Source organism: Leuciscus leuciscus (genome assembly GCF_965113295.1).
Source record: "Leuciscus leuciscus genome assembly, chromosome: 2".
Lineage (NCBI taxonomy): Eukaryota > Metazoa > Chordata > Actinopteri > Cypriniformes > Leuciscidae > Leuciscus > Leuciscus leuciscus.
The window spans coordinates 52,890,248-52,908,287 of record NC_138726.1 but is presented as its reverse complement, the minus strand read 5'-3'; the positions used below and the strand labels follow the sequence as shown (position 1 = coordinate 52,908,287).

Below are 18,040 nucleotides of genomic sequence, written 5' to 3'. Positions count from 1 at the left end.
CTCAACATGTTAAATCAGCCTAGCCACACGAAACACGCCGCTGACGCAACACTGCCAAAACATTTGTTTGCCCTCCGGACAACTTTCACTTCAAGAGCGGAGACGGAGAAGTTGTTGAGGTGAAGGACAAAAGTGTGGAGGGAAAGAAAGAGCAAGAAAACAGGGAAGTGGGTCAATGGTCTGAAGGGAGGAAGGAGATGGCATTCAGTGAAAGAAAGCAAGAGGGAGAAAGAAAGAGAGATAAAGAGATGGAGAAAGAGGGAAGGAGGGGGTTGCTATATAAAGATGCCAGCAAGTATAAAACAGAAAAAAACAGGAGAGGAGTAGCGGAGCGGAGAGTGTGGCTGAAAATTCTGGTGGACTGTTGGTTTCTGGGTCACATCAAAGCCAAACGGCAAACACACGGGGAGACGGCTAAAGTGGTTTCAGCCAAGAGATGGGCGGGATCAGGAATAATTTCATATCACTGTAATGGTATTATTACAAAATAGTTGCTGAAAAATCAACATTTTTTTATTTTTTTTATTGATTAAATTAGATTTATATATTTTTTGAATCTGCTGAATGTTCCAAATAACAGGTTCCTATGACCATTTTCTTTCTTTTTTTAACTTCATAAATGCATAACATAATGATAATGCATAACATAATGATATTCATAATGATAAATCTGGCATCAGCGCCAAAACACTGATGATAATTAAATGGTTAGATCACCCAGGCAGCATTTATGTGATCAAAAATACAGTTAAAACAGCAACATGTTGTAATATAATTACAATTCAAAATAACGGTTTACTATTTGAATATATTTTAAAATGTAATTTATTCCTGTGATCAAAGCTGAATTTTCAGCATCATTACTCCAGTCTTCAGAGTCACATGATCCTTCACAAATCACTCTAATATGATTATTTGATGCTCAAGAAACATTTCTGATTATTATCAATGTTGAAAACAGTTGTGCTGCTTAATATTTTTATGGAAACCGTGAAACAAGCATCCTTAGTGAATAAAAGTATTAATTTTTTTTTTTTTTTTATTCGTACCCCACACTTATACTATATATATATATGCAAATGCAGATCCCATTGTTTTGATTACATAAAGTTTTGAGGTATTATGCACATGGTTACTGTCTTTATGATATATTTTCTAAAATTAGATCCTCTTCCTACAAAAACAAGCAATATATCACCTTTCTTACAGTATTGCAATGTATCGTATTGTAACCCCTGTACATATCGATACACAGCCCTATCACACTATTCACATATACATATGTACAAAAACACTTTTCAACCGTACAAATGAGTCCTGCATGATCTCTGGCGCCCTGTCTTCAGCAACGCGACACCCAGCACTATTTCAGCTTGTGCTCAACACAGTCCAACATCTTAAACACTGTAATCACATTTCACTGTCGTTTTAATTACAGGTTCTAATGAAAGCAAGCAGAACACTGCCAAACGAGCAAAGCAGCGAGAACAGCAGTGTGTGTGTGTGTGTGTGTGTGTGTGTGTGTGTGTGCCTATAAGCCAAACATGAAACAACGTCTCTAAACACAGAAAAAAAAAACTGAATCCACTTCGGCTCTCCTGTTTGACAGAACAGCCAGAACCGCACACTTAAAACACACACACAGACACACACACACAGACACACACACACACACACACACCAACATCTGGAGTACTTTAGGGTTGGACAGATTCTAGAGCCAACCATAATTCTCTGGCTGTGTGTGTGTGTGTGTGTGTGTGTGTGTGTGTGTGTGTGTGTGTGTGTGTGTGTGTGTGTGTGTGTGTGTGTGTGTGTGTGTGTGTGTGTGTGTGTGTGTGTGTGTGTAAGACAGACAGACTGAGAGACAAACTCGGGACAAAATGTTCGCCTTCTGCGAGATCCTGTCGAGCTTTTAGCTCTTCTTTTATCATTTGTGTATCCGAAGCGCACTAAAACCCAAACATCACTATCACCCGGAGAGCACAGGATGGAGGGGGAAAAGAGAACGAAAGAAACACAGAGAGAAAGGAGGAGAAATAGGAGAAACATGGGAGGTAGCCAGTTGAAATAATGTATCCTGACATCTGTGCCTGCGTAGAGCTCGAGGGAGAGAGAGAGAGAGAGAGAGAGAGAATGAAAAAGAGGAAGATGGACAGAAAGAATCAGATGAAATAGAGATGATGGATTGTGGGAAAGACAATGAAAGCAATAACTAAGATTTGTGTGTGTTTCTACTGTGACAGGAAATATGTTTGATTAAGGCTTGTTTGTGCGGTTTGTTTTGCTGAATGTGACATACTTTCTGTTGTGTGTTTGTCCTCAGTGGATTCACACACTGGAGCAGAAATAGAAGAATGAGGGTTTGGATGGCTGGGAGGAAGAGCTTTTGGATGTGTTTGAGAGAGAAAGAACGACAGAAAGAGAAAGTGGTGCTGGTCTGTGTTTATGTAAAGGAACTAAATGAGTTATTCAAGCTTTTCCAAAGCCACACTGAGTGAACAAGAGAATGCTGGTTTTCTTAAAATGACAGGATGTTCAAGTATATGTAAGCGTTTTGATCTTAATATGTGTGTGTGAAAGAGAGACAGCATTTAAAAGAGATAAATATGCTTTAGTTTCCTACGCAAACACACTGACTGTTACTGTTTCAGTTTTCGGAAACACATTTTTCCTTCTGAAGACAAAAATACAATTCACTGATTCATTCATTTATACAGTACATTAAACATTTCAAATGTTGTGCTTGAGTGTGTTTATGTCACAAACAGAGACACATCTAAACACACACAAACAGTCCTAATCGATACAGCAATATTCTAACTTTTTGGCAAATTTGGGATTTCCCATTTGGGAATGGGAAAAAAAATTCACACACATGTGAATCTCTCTCACAGAAAAAAACATCATTGTTTAACACTGCAACATCAGATTCATTTCTGTTCATTTAAATTAATCTTTTAGTGAATAAAGTAAAAAAAAGTGCTACAAGAAGTCTATCTGGTTAAATATCTTCTGTATGTTTTAATTAAGTTATATAATACAAGGCTATATTGGATGTATTTCATCTACAAATGTTTGATGTTCACTCTATTTCAGACCTTTGTTTAGGTTGTTTTCAAGATAAAATGACAGTCCTGCTCAAATAAAGTCCTCAATTGGCACGTTTCCATTACAGATTTGCGCAAAACTTTTGCGATTTTTCTCTCTAAATGTCGATAAAAAACTATTGCGAAATGACGTCGTTTCCATTAACCGATGTTATGCGACTAAAACGTATTTTTTCCCTCTTGCGAGAAGTCATTCCAAAAATCATGGCAACAAATGTTGGTAGGTTTATATATTGCAGCCGCCACACTAGATAGGCGAAGGAGATAGGCGTGTTATCCAAGCATTAATGTTAAAGGGATACTCCACTTTTTTTGGAAATAGGCTCATTTTATAACTCCCCCAGAGTTAAACAGTTGAGTTTTACCGTTTTCGAATCCATTCAGCCGAGTTTCTGATATTTAGAAGAATGTCAGTAACCAGACAGTTTCTGGTCTCATTGACTTCCATAGTAGGAAAAAATATATACTATGGAAGTCAATGAGAACAGAAACTGTCTGGTTACTGACATTCTTCTAAATATCAGAAACTCGGCTGAATGGATTCGAAAACGGTAAAACTCAACTGTTTAACTCTGGGGGAGTTATAAAATGAGCCTATTTCCAAAAAAAGTGGAGTATCCCTTTAAGGAAAGACACTTATACTGTGAGCTACTGTATGAGGTGTTTCTGGGAGTTTCTCCCTCATATCTGCTTCGAGGTCCTGGTTGTGCCATTTCTTTGAGGTTTAGAAATCCAGTATTCCTGTAATTCTTTTATGTCTTTTATGAATTCAATAAAGAACTCCGTCTCGTATTCTGTCCAAACACACCACGTGTCATTACGTCAGGTGACTGTAAATGCACAAAAACTCTTTCCATTGCAGTTTTGCGAAATATTTCTTTTTCGAATTGCCTGAAAAACCACCTCATGCGAGTGTAAAAACTTTTTTTGTGATAAATGGGAGTTTTTTTGCGAAAATTAGCCTACGTGTTTCCATTAAGCGTATTTTCAATTCGCAATTTAAATTTGCGCAATTTGAAGGGTAATGGAAACGCGGCTAATCACAGCTTCTGCTTCACAGTTGCTTTGTGAATTGGTACAAATGAATCAAGAAGATTCGTTCACAATGTTCAAAAGTATACCTTTGCCCATTTCCTTCATTTTCCAAGCCTGAAGAGTTTCCAGAGCCTTCTAGTTTGAGAGCTGTCTGTTAGCTTGAGAGAAGACAGCGGATCCGCAAACACACACACACACACACACACACACACACACACACACACACACACACACACACACACACGTACGCACGCAGAGTCCCTGGCCCCCATTATCTGAGACAGCTTTGTGTTTGGAGTGTAGGGCACAGGGATTAAGTCAGATCTATAACCGTGAATGGCGGAGTGTTGGGTTCCTCTCTCCCACAGAATTAATTACCCTAATTAGACTCCTTAATTGCATGCATTACAATCCTGGTTTCAGAGGGGAGGAACAGGCTTCACACATTGAGCAGAAGGTGCGGTGGCACAAACCCAGCTGAGACATGCATCTTCTCCTCCATATTAATAAACTCGTTCGCACAGCTGTAAATATATGGATGGAATATTAGCACTCAAAAGAGCTCATTAGTCAGTAGAAGAGCATATTAACCCATAGGACAGAACGTACCGTGTGGTAATGTCTTGTTTTTAAATGAACAACGGCTGATTTAATCTGTCCTGTGGTGAGGTTAGGGTTCTGTCTTATTCTATTTTCAGCATTCAAGCTTCACGGATTCGTTGATTATGACAGGAATAGTCTCGGCCTCAGACGGTACGGACGGATGCATATTGCACAAAAAAGTGCCGAGAGCTTTCTCAAACTGGCAAGCAGCATTGGGTGGTCGGAGTCTAGCCTACAGGTTTTTATCTGATTCACAGGAACGTCATGTTTACAAGTTCCCAAACTTACATGTCTCTTACTATCAGTTCTTGGCCAGAATAAAATGCAACATGGAAGACTTAGAGGATTACTTCAAAATGAAAATTCTGTCATCATTTACTCACCCTTAAGTTGTTCCAAACCTGTATGAATTTCTTTCTTCTGATGAACACAAAAGAAGATATTTTGAACAACTTGAGGGTGAGTAAATGATGACATATGCTGATATTCAAAAGTAGTAAGAATAAATAATTCAAAAATGAAAATTTGGATATCATTCTGTCTCCCTTATCTCGTTCCAAGTCCATATGATTTTCTTTTGCAGAACACAAAATATGATATTTTGAACTGTTTTTGTCCACACAATAAAAGTTCAAAACAACACTGACTTTTAAATGTACAGGCATTTTTTCAAAATATTATTCTTTTGTGGTCCAGTATCTTCAGGAAAGACGTACGGTTTTGGCAAGAGGGTTACAGAACGATGACTGAACTTTCGTTTAATTTCTGTCATTTCCTATTTATGGGTCTGATGTACAATAAAGCAGGCAGATTTTTCTCCAATTGGCAATCGACAATCTGATTGGCTGGCTTGAAGCAATATCCGGGAGTCGCCGTACACAGGTTTATATCAGTTTACTGGGAAACAAAGCCTGTTACAATGAGCTCTTCTGAGGAATAACTAATCGCCGGATTTGCCAAAGTTTGTATAAATTTACTTGGCAAGTAAATAATATATCCATGCACCAAATATAAAGAAAAATTCTAAAAATAATCTAAAAAGTGAACTGAGATTTGTTAGTAATTAAGTGGTCGGTTCTTGGCCAAACGAGATGTATTTGACTATGTTTAAGTGGATCAGACTATGCAAAAATGGAGCAACTTCATGCACTTGCAAAGGAGACAGCTCTGTTGATCGAAGGCCGTGTTATAAAGATGAGTTTTGGTCGGTCGGATAAAGGGTGGACGACACTAAATACAGGTGTAAACGGGGTCTAAAACGTTTTGAGCTTGTCCACTTTTGACCACTTCCAGAGGTAGTCCAAAACACATTCGACCGGATTGCTTTCATAGTGTAAACACTCATGTGATCGAATGTGTTCAAACAGCCACAAAAGACCGTCTACTCTCCGTCTACTGACCTCATGCCTAGTTATGGGAAGCGCTCTAGACAGACAGGATTTAAACTTTGGCTGGAGACCCAAGTTTGGTTTGAAGAAGAAAAACGTACCAAGCACAATGTTCTCTCATCATTCCTGATTTCTAACACACACTCACAGCGTTCGGCTGATCTTGCAGCTCAGAGCAGAAACTAAAGAAACTGATGCTCTCCGTGTGTTTTTCCGTCGTCTCCGGTCGCGTTCATATGTAAATTGCGTGAGCTTATTTTATCCATTAGATTGAAAGATGTGAAAAAGCCCACACATTTACCCGGCCATAGACCCTCCCCTCGAAGAAATCAGGACAGAAGTGGTTGAAAGTGGACAAAAGAGTCGGATTAAAACACCAGGTGTAAACGGGAATGTGTCTCCCTCGTCTATTTGTGATCCGATCGACCAAAACGCATCTTAACTCCAGGTGTAAACAGGGCCAAAATGAAATGCGTCACATCAATTGCTCTCGGTGTAGATGTGTGTAATGCTAATAGGGATCTCTGACTCTGCTATGACTGAGGTGGTGATCTTAGCTCAAATGCTCATATGCACTTTAGAGGCGACTGCTACACACACACACACACACACTCCAAAATGCCTGTGCGGTTTTGCATTTTTAACGATTATTAAAATCTTGGCACGCCAGCCAGAGCGCTTGGTGAATTATGGCTTTGGCATCAAGAACAGCAGAATGAGAAATCTGCCAAAAAGAAAAATGGGGGCCAAAACGGGGAAGCAAGAAAGACGACAGAAGAGGTCAGATAAGGGGAAGAAACTACTTTGTGCTGGTAAGATACACTAGCTTAAAAGAAAATAAATAAACTAAGATTAAAAGACTTATCCCAGGGACAGATGAGTGGATGAAGATCTGGAAGGAGATGGAACAACAAATGAGAGCAGAGAAGAGAGAGCCAAATGAACGGTGAGATTAATGCGTCCACAGAGGGGACTGAGTCTGAGTTAGTGTTGGGAATTAAGAAAATAAACTTATAAAACAAAGATGATGAACAGGCAGCGCATCTTTGGATTGCATTGTACTCAGTTGCACACAACAAAAATACAGCACAGTCAGTCTAGTCTGATTCACAACAAATGACTCTCGGTTCTTTTGATTGAATCAGTTAAATAGACTCACGAATCAGTACTAAAAGAACTAATCTGACTTGCATAAGAGTGAAGAATTTCCATATGCAAAACTGAATAACTCAAATGTACAGCCAGAAATTGTGAACAGAATCAGTTGATTAGAATAAAAGAGATTTTGCGGCCGGTATGATTTTTTTAAAATGTTTTTGAAAGAAGTCTCTTATGTTCACCAATGATGGATTTATTTGATCCAAAAAAAAAGGAAAAAAAAGATCTATATTAATATATTTTATATATAATTTATTGTTTTAAAGGCTTTACTCCAGTCTTTAGTAGCACATGATCCTTCAGAAATGATTCTAAAATGCTGATTTGCTGCTTAATAAACTTTTCTTATTATTATCAATGATGAAAACGGTTGTGATGCTTAATATTTTCAGGATTTTTTTTTTTTTTAGAAAGTTTAAACTTTTGATTAATTTAATGCATCCTTAAAAAATATTCTTAAATCATTTTGATTAGTGGTAATGTATTAATAAAAATAATCAGGCTAATGGCATCAGCCCCCAAAAAAAAAGGCGGGGGTGGGGGATGAGAGTCATTTCAAAGCTGAGCAAGTTAATGCATTTTAATAAAAGATTACGAAGATACATTTTATTTAATTTTTTGGAATAACATCTGAAAATTAATTCCCAATGAGACCAGGAATGTGTTTTAAGACAGTAAATAGGTTCCATTATGATTTTACAGTGAATATTCAACCGGAATTCAAAAGAAATCAGAATCTGAACCAGAATTGTTCAATTCCTTGCCCGCTTGTTCAGTAGCAAACACTCTTCACTCTTTCTCTCTCTCTCTGTTTCTCTCGTGGACAGCTGGTCAACCCCAATCCCACCCCAACTCTTTAATCTCCCTCCACACACAGTAAACATCCTCTCAGCCTAAAGTCTGTTTACCCAAAAAGTGTGTTTGCCATGCGAGTGTGTGGTTGATGAATAGATGATCTATGAAGATGATCTAGGGAGAATTACAACATGAGCTTCTGTGTGATTTGTGCATGTGTGTGTGGTTATTGTGTTTCACACACACAGCTGTGTGCATGTGTGTGTGTGTGTGTGTCTGTTCATTATTGCTATTAACGGGTCATGTTTGCGTGATCTCGCACACTAAATTGCGGCCATGTCGTCGTGTTTCTGCATTCGGCCCAGTGAGGCGATGTCAAGGGTCAATGGCATGGTGAGCGCTGGATAAGCGGACCCCCTGTTCCCGGGAAACACATCCCTCCACAAGTGGTTCCTCAGCAGAATGAGGCACAATGCTGGCTTTGTCTGCTACTGCATAGTGTGTGTGTGTGTGTGTGTGTGTGTGTGTGTGTGTGTGTGTGTGTGTGTGTGTGTGTGTGTGTGTGTGTGTGTGTGTGTGTGTGTGTGTGTGTGTGTGTGTGTGTGTGTGTGTGTGTGTGTGTGTGTGTGTGTGTGAGGTTAAATGAATCACACAATGTTAACTAGTTGGAATCCAATTAGTGTGGGTTTTTTCTGTCTGACCTTTGGGGAGTATCTGTTCAATCCATCCATCCATCCATCCACACACAAACACACACACACACACACATTGGTTTCACTATATCTCACAGATTTTACACAGAAGTGATGATATTTGCTCAACTGCAACTCTAAACCTATCCTAACCCTCACACAAATCTGTAAATAGTAAATTGAAAAAACACAGGCAAAATGTGAAAGGAATAGTTTATGCTAATTTTTAATTCAACTTTACTTTCCAAACCTTACACACAAAAACAGAAACGTTGAGCAGTGACTTTCTTTGTATTGATAAAAAAAAACTGTTAAATGGTAACAATTTACAATATGGATTAACTAACATTAACTAACAGTGAGTAATACATGTGCTGCATTAATCTTTGTTAATGTTAGTTAATAAAATACTGTTTATAAATAGAATAAAATAGTGTCTGTTAGTTCATGCTAGCTCAGATGCATTAAATAATATTACAGATACAATTTTTTATGTTAATAATGTATTACAAAATGTTGAAATTAACATTAAAGTCCCCCTGTAGTCAATCATTTTATCCCTTAAAACTCATCTATGATCACCAAAATGACATATTAAAAAATAAATAAAAAATTCTTGAAAAAAATGTCTTCATGCCTTAAAACAGCTTGAATGCATCTCTACACCCTTGCCTCATTTAGTAAACACGGTTCTATGAATATGCAAATGAGCCCCGCCTCCACTCACTCACTCAGCTCAGAGATCCACTCGTTGACGATCACACGTTGATCTGATTGGTTACAAGGTAGTTTGTGACGTCAGAAACACCAGCGATTTCAAATCTCGTTTTGTCTTTGGTTCACTGCAGTTTTAAAGAGAAAATACTCAGCAATGGTGTTGACTTGTGCTAATAATTTTAACTTAAAGCATATTAAAAACAACACACAGCCATATAAACAACATTAAAAGCTTGATTGTCACCACAGGGGGAAACTAAGATTTATAAATGCTTTAGAAGTATTGTTCATTGCTAGTTCATGTTAACAAATGAAACCTTATTAGAAAGCGTTACCAAAATATCTTAATTTTTGTCCCGCAGAAGAAAGCAAGTCAAGTTTAGGACACGAGGATGAGTAAACTTACAGAATTTTCTTGTTTAGGTGAACTGTCCCTTTAAGACGACTTCACAAGTTGGTTTTGGCCATGCTGCACTATTAGGACTTTTTCAGATAAAGTTCCCCTGACAAGTATAGGCAGACCTGTACACCCATAGAAACATACACTGCACTGTTCTGATTCTTGACCTAAATTGGTGAGGCGAACTGTCACATTCACTTACTCACACTCCGCAAACAGACTCCTTAACTTTTCTTTCCCAAACCTTCTTTCTTCCTTCTGTCCCGCAGAATATGCTACTAGAGCTGGCTAAAAATTGATTTTCAGATTAACCACAAACTTCATTTGAGCAACATCGATACAGCCTCTTAAAATCCCAAGATCAATCTTTTTTACTCTGTCTGTCAGTGTTTTCTGTACAGCTTTTCAAAGGTGAGACAGAATCAACAGCCCAACAGCAAAATAAGTTATATTTTGCCTTAGTTTACAGTCCAAATTATAAGTGATAAGATAAAAAGCCAGCAAATAATGTAAGAAACCCCATCTTTCGATTAAGATGTCCTCACAGGCCACCTTAGTAATACAATTGACTCTTAAGAGCCGATTCTTTTAGTGAATCAAAAGCATACGACGCTATTAGTCGAATTCACAATAATTGACTCATATGAACCAGTTCTTTTAATTGAATCAAAAACCAAAATAGTTCCACTCATAGATGATGTCTATGGTTCCACTCACGAACAAATGACTCTTATGAGACGTTCTTTTAAATGAATCATTCTAAAAGACTCTAAACTTATACTCTTTCATGTGAGTTCATTACTGAAATTATAATTTGTGTTTATATTTGTTAAACTTTTTTTTACACATTGTTATGAAAACTGTTGTACAAAAGAAATGCTAGTTAAATTTGATATGCACAGAGTTGATAATTGATAATTATCGGTTAAATAGCAACTGAACAGCATTTCAACCGAATTACAAAATGGACAAAAACGCCCAATGTGCCCAAGTGAATCAGAATCAAACTGAATCGGAACAGGTTCGCAATCGGAATCGAATCTCTGGTGGTTTTTACTGTACATGTTGGTGATTTGGGGTTTTAATTGCCTTGTGACATTTGTTCGTCACAGTGAAGGCAAATCCTGACGCATAAACACATTTTCAAGTGTCATTCATCTCAGTGTAAGTGTGTCACAAGCTTCTGTTCAGCATGATTTGATCAGTCATTCTGTCAATGTCGATGAATATGGCTCACATGTTCATCTGTATCTACGTGTGTGTGTGTGTGTGTGTGTGTGTGTGTGTGTGTGTGTGTGTGTGTGTGTGTGTGTGTGTGTGTGTGTGTGTGTGTGTGTGTGTGTGTGTGTGTGTGTGAGAGAGAGAGATTCCTCGAATCCTTACTGCCACTGTTATTCTGATCACTGTCATCGCTCAGGAATGGTTGTGCTCATCGGTCTGCACCAAAATGTTCTGATTGGCTAAAGCTGCTAAATGAGTTTCTTCTGATCCAATTGGATCGCAGGGGCCAGATGTGCACTGATAAAAACAACTCAGGCAAAAACCGCTGGCAGAACATACAGGCTGCTGGGAATTTAAGTGTAAAAAATCTCTCTCTCTCGCTCTCTCACACACACACACACTCTCTCATTTACCTTTCTCTTCTCCCTGGTGTTTGTGGTTAGCTTTTGTCTCAGTAAGAAGGGAAAACTTCGGTCTGGGGGCTTTAAAACGTTCAAATATGCATCAAATATAGATCTCTCTAAATCCCTCGCTCCCTTTGCTCTTCGACCGCCTCTTCTTCTGTTTCTGTTTTCTTCTCTTTCCCTCCTTCTATTTCTGTCCCTCTGTTGTTTTCCTGCTCACTCAAATCTTAAAACAGTCGCCATAAAAGAAAGCAATTTATACGGATCAAACCAATACGGCAACATGAAACACGTAAAATAATCGCGCAGAGAATTTCAGCATCTGCTTGTGTGTGTGTGTGTGTGTGTGTGTGTGTGTGTGTGTGTGTGTGTGTGTGTCTGAGCTGCTGTTCAGTGGAAAAACCCGGTAAACCCGTCTGTCCATCTTGTTCTCTCTTCCTCTCCCACCTCCCTCTCTCATCCTCTTTTCCTCTTGAGTTGTCTTGTCTGGGTTTGAGTGACAGTTAGCCATCTGTCTGTGTCCGCTGCCACAGCAATGGCACGCCGATAAGAAGCCCAGAGCTGCTCCTCAGTCAGGTACCCCAAATCCCTCACGCTGACTGACAGCAACATGTGTGTGTGTGTCTGTGTGTGTGTTTACAAGAAACTCTGCTGTAAGATAGATACTGGGATGACTGCAGAGCAAAGAAAATCATGCTTTAAAGGAATAGCTAGGCCAACGATGAAAATTTTGTCATCATTTACTCGTACTCATGTCGTTCCAAACCTGAATGACTCTTTTTTTTTTTTTTTTATGGAACACAAAAGATGTTTTACAACAAAAGCATACGGTGAGAATAAGAGATGTCAAATGGCAAAGGACCAAAAAGTACCATAAAAACGAGTGCATTTTGCTTGTGATCTGCTTTCACTCCAAATCTCCTACTTTTACCGACAGCTTTAGACAGTTAGAGATGCATGGATATTATAACCGATTAATGTTTCATGTCCAATAACCAGCAAATGACTGATATTATTTTGTGTAAAAAAAAAAAAAAACACTTTACAAAAAGGTTTCATTTGCAAACATTAGTTAATGTATGAACTAACCATGAGCAATACATTTGTTACAGTATTTATTCAACTTAGCTAATGTTAGTTAATAAAAATACTGCTGTTCAGTGTTCATGTTACTTCACAGTGCATGCTAACAAATACAACTTTTGATTTTAATAATGTATTAGTAAATGTAGAAATTACCATTAAAAAAGAGTACTAAATGCTGTAGAAGTGCAGTTCATTGTTGCTAATGTAGTTAACTAATGAAACCTTATTGTAAAGTGGTACCAATAAATAAATAACCAAAATAAAAATCAAGTTTTAACAATGCATCACAATATTATGATGGAAAGTAAGACAGATATTAATTTTGAGATGTGCTAAAGATTATTTTCATATTTCAAATACTGCCCAATACAGACAAAAAAATGAACAAAAACTGGGCTAATATCAGGTGATAACTGCTATGCAGTGTTGGCATTCATAAACTAAATACTCAAACAATTTCATTATTTTAAATAAATCTGAAATAAACTAAAATATAACTATTAGATGGAAAAAGTTAGAAAATTGGAATTTTGGCAAATAACTGAAATAAAATAGGTTGAAGCTGAAGGTCTAAAATGACAAACTAAAACTAAAGGGAAATACTTTTAAAAAATGATTAAAACTGATCAAATAAGATTACTAAACTTACTTAATTCAAACTACAATACAATATATGAATAATATAGCACTGCAGATATGACGCAGACTGTCTGTCCTGTACAGTGCAGAAAGTCATACGGGTGAATAAACAATGACAATTGCTTTACAAATGATGATCATTTTCATTTTGGGGTGAACTATCTCTTTAAGTGTATGTGTGTAAACACTGTTATTAGTGACCTAAGGGCGTCTTCATGACCCATGTGATAATTAGACAACGAGATTGGAGCAGCCATAATGACCTGTCAATGCTCTCTTCCACATAAACACACTCTCTCTCTCTCTCTCTCTCTCTCTCTCTCTCTCTCTCTCTCTCTCTCTCTCTCTCTCTCTCTCTCTCTCTCTCATGAATCATTCCTGTTCCAGCTCATTTGAGCTAGGCTGCATAAATTAGCGCATGTTAAGGTAGGTTAATTAATACCATTCTCCCTAAGGTCCAAATCTCTAATGTACACATACCCTTACACACACACACACACACACACACACATATGCGCATGATATGTCAGAAGCCATCAAATGTGCACTGTGTCGTAAAATACAGCATCAACCGGTCATGACAGATGCACACACAACTATTTTTAGCACGTTCGCACACACATAAACACTAAATTAAATGTTCAATGACCCTTAAAATCACTTTTCGCCTTTTTTCCGTGTGGACATTGGTTTGATGGTTTCTCTCCCTCTTTCTCCATCTTGAGTGAGTGTGTGAGTGTGTGTGTGTGTGTGTGTGTGTGTGTGTGTGTGTGTGTGTGTGTGTGTGTGTGTGTGCACCTCCGACCTTGCATTTGAGGACTCATAGACTGGCACAGTCAGTCGATCGATTCGTCGGGCCTGTTGGAGCAATGATAAAGCCTGCAGCGTGTGTGTGTGTGTGTGTGTCATTGACACCTACGTTAAGGCTTAACAGAACACAGAAGAGCCCTGAATTCTGCCTAGCGTCCACACACCAGAAAACTCACACTGGAAAGAGCTTGATTCTTATCGCAGAGACACAGTGTTTGCGAGACCCGTAAACCACTAAAATTAGACAACACACCTTCACACATTCTTTGCACATGTCATAAAAAGACACACAAAAATATGACCTCAGGCTCCTGAGCACCGACTATTTATTACCTCCCGAATTTGAAAAGCTGCTCAACTCATAATGCGGTTTTAAAAGTGTTAATGCAACTTGACTTACAGCTGACGTGATGAAAGAAGTCTGACACATCTATAAAGCCATCAACTCTCTTCCGTCTTATCCATTATTTATTTATTTATTTATTTGTTTATTTCAACCCTTCTATCACTCTCTTGCTTTCATTATTTTTCTTTATGGGAATAAAGGGCTCACACACCTTTTTAGCCAATCAAATTCCATGACTTTTTATGATTATTTAAAAAAAATCATATTATAGAAATTGCTGGGACAGATTTCTATACATCAGGTACTTGGAATTAATATATAGTAAAGAAATAGATTACCGTTCAAATGTTTGGGGTCCGTAAGATCTTTTTTTTTTTAAGAAACATATTACTTTTATTCAGTAAGGATAAATTAAATTGGTAACACTTTATGGTTTCATTAGTTAACTTCATTAGTTAACAAACTAACAATGAAAAATATTTCTAAAGCATTTATTAATATCAGTTAATGTTAATCTCAACGTTTACTAATACATGATTAAAATCAAAAAGTTGTATCTGTTTATATTATTTAATGGACATGAACTAACATTGAACAGTTGTATTTTTATCAATTAATTTTAACAAAGATTAATAAGTACTATGACAAATGTTTTGCTCATTGTTCTAATAGAACCTTATTGTATTTAAATTGACAGTAAATACATTTAAAATGTTATAAAAAAAATTATATTTCAAATAAATGTCATTCTTTTGATCTTTCTATTTATCTGAGTCTAACAAATGCATTACGGCTTCCACAAAAATATGAAGCTGCACAACCGTTCTCAACATTATTGATAATATAAATGAGTATCAAATCATCATATCAGAATGATTTCTGAAGGATCATGTGACACTGAAGACTGGAGTAATGATGATGAAAATTCAGCTTTGTCATCAGAGGAATAAACGACATATTAAAATATATTAAAACATACGTATATTCACAATATTGTGAGCATAAAAGACTTCTTTCAAAAACATATTTTTAAAAAATATTTAAAAAATGGACTGTTTACTGTTAGTACACATGGTTTTATTCATTCAAACACATCAGGGTCGTACCAGGGCCGTATTAAGACAGTGTGGTGCTAAATTGTAGCTAAACGTCTAGCGTCCTTGTCTTTCTTTAACTTTCTTTTTGCAAAACCACTCAATTGATGTCTGTCCATTTTGGATTTAGATTCATTTTCTGTAGCCGTTAAAAAAAATGACACATTTGCGCGTACTTGTTGTGGACCAACTCAACTCTGACAGATTGGGGAGGGAGGGGGGGACTGATAGTGGTCATGTAATCTTTATTTATTTATAATTTTTTATTATTATTATTATTGTTAAATTAGTGTTCATAAACGAGTTATGTATGGTCTTTCAAGAATTTCAAGTTAATAATATAACGATTTACGAAAAATATTTTTAAAGCTTGTGTCTTGTGGTGCCCCCCTAGTGGTTGTGAATGGTTGGTGCCCCTGGGCACTGGCCCAAGTGCCCTTATGGATAATCCGGCTCTGGGTCGTACTAACATCCAATTTCATGATCCAATCCTTTCCTGGCGCATACGTTGAGCCCAGTCTTACATTTTTTTCTAGTTGAATATCCTTTTTGGATTGATATGAGGTTATAAAATCAAAATTGTTAGTTGCAAATCCAGTTTCAGTGTACAAATGTGTCAAAAACTCCTGAGATGTGAGTTTCAATTGGGGATTGGGGAACACCAAACTAAAGTTCTATGAATTTTCCACAACTTTTTGAATCTTTATAGATGAAATGAACTAATTTAATAACTGATGATCTTTACAATGGAACTGAATCAACACTGAACTGACGTCAGCTGAACGAAATGCATCATTTCCCTGTTATCCCTGTAAAGCTGCTTTGAAAGAATCTGTATTGTATAAAGCGCTATAGAAATACAGGTGACTTGACTTGACTTGACTATGCCAGATTGGAAAATCGTTTAAAATTCCCTTCCGTTTCCAGGTTTTCAATGACTGTGGGAAGAACAGATTTGAAAAACATGACCCATTGCGTGTGTTTTGGGTCTGAGCGTGTTGGGGCATCACTTTCCTGTGTCAGATCTACTTTTCTGAAATGCTGATATCGCCGGGCTTCCGTTTGCGCAGGCCTCATTCCCTCAACGCTACTGTGCACTGTTTCAAAAACAACCCCCAGTAACACGACCCGACGCGAGATGCTTCCACTCGATAAAGGCACAATCAGCCGAATCCCAGCAGAAGATTGTGGCTTCGTTGAAAAACCCACTAGGCCTGAACTAAAAACAAATCAAAATAAACGCAGTGATGAAATGCCATCATGCCATCTGTTCTAACACTGATTAAAACAATAAACAAGGGCGGATGCTGAATGAACACACGAAGCGCGAGCCTCTTCCAAACGAAAGATCTTTTAGTCGTGTCAGACCACTAACATGCGCCCACTCACCGATGATGAAGTAGTCCTGATTGGTTTTGAATTCGTGGCCCCACAGGTTAGGCGAGTACTCCTGAAACTTGATGGTGAACCGCATGTCACTGTTGGGCTTGTCGCAGGTGAGAAGCAGGTTTGGGGCTCCGGTCACTTCACACCTGTCGGCCTGGTCCCGGGACGACACCAGGTACAGTTTGTAGAACTCGTACTCGACAGGGGCGCGGGCGCTGGGCGGCTCAGACCCGGGGCAAATGAGGTCCAGACGATCCCCGATCTGAGGGTACAGGACATAACCCTTATCGTCACTGAACCTGCGGGAGGACAGAGAGGGAAAGACAGAGAATTTAATGGCATGTCATTAGAAGCACATCCTTAAAATATGGGTTACACTTTAATTTAATGTCCCTGTTACAGTGTAATTATGCATTTAAGTGCTGAGTGATATTAATTAACTACATATATAGGGTTAGGGTAGGATTTAGGGCTGGTTGATTGTAATTGTGCATAACTTCTAGTTATTACTATAGCAAATGCATGTAAGGTCACATTAAAATAAAGTGTTACCAAAATGTGGCATGGCTAAAAACAAATTAATAATGAATAATTAAGGTTATACTTTATTTAAAGGTGGCTTAGTTGCATTGTACGTACTCCTATAAGTACTAAGTAATATTTCTTAACTACATGTACTTGCTATAGAGTTATGCATACGGGTTATGGTTTGTTCAGGGTTAGTTGCTTGTAATTATGCATAATTTACTGTTTTACATAATGTGTAGCTATACGTCACCTTAAATAAAGTGTCACACTAATTAATAAAAATTCTAATAATACAAATTTAAAAGATAAATACCATCAAAATAGTCTAAAACAACAATTCAAAGATGGTGTGATGTAAAATATAAAATAATAAAAAAAAAAAATTTAATAAACACAGCAAAAGGACTCGTCTATCTTCCAATTTCCAGGGTAATTTGGCTGTTTCGGAATCTCAGGGAGTTTCCTTTGAATTCCTTCTATGAAAACAAATGACTAAACGACTTGCAGACGCTAATTACCATTTTATAATCATCTCTGAACAGTCAGCCACACCGACGGCTATTTACATGTAAACAAATTAGGGCAGTTGGACTTTTTTTACATTTTTTATGGGCTTCATGTTTACATG

At 37.6% G+C, this 18,040-nt stretch overlaps 1 protein-coding gene across 1 annotated transcript in view; it reads right to left on the bottom strand.

Annotated features, from left to right (window-relative positions):
* The window catches only part of efnb3b (ephrin-B3b), a 183,761-nt gene that overhangs the window by 120,152 nt on the left and 45,569 nt on the right, over window positions 1-18,040 (bottom strand). The window contains exon 2 of the mRNA XM_082147937.1: window positions 16,888-17,183. Within this exon, the coding sequence (XP_082004063.1) occupies window positions 16,888-17,183 (296 nt within the window). The remainder of the gene's footprint in view (window positions 1-16,887; window positions 17,184-18,040) is intronic.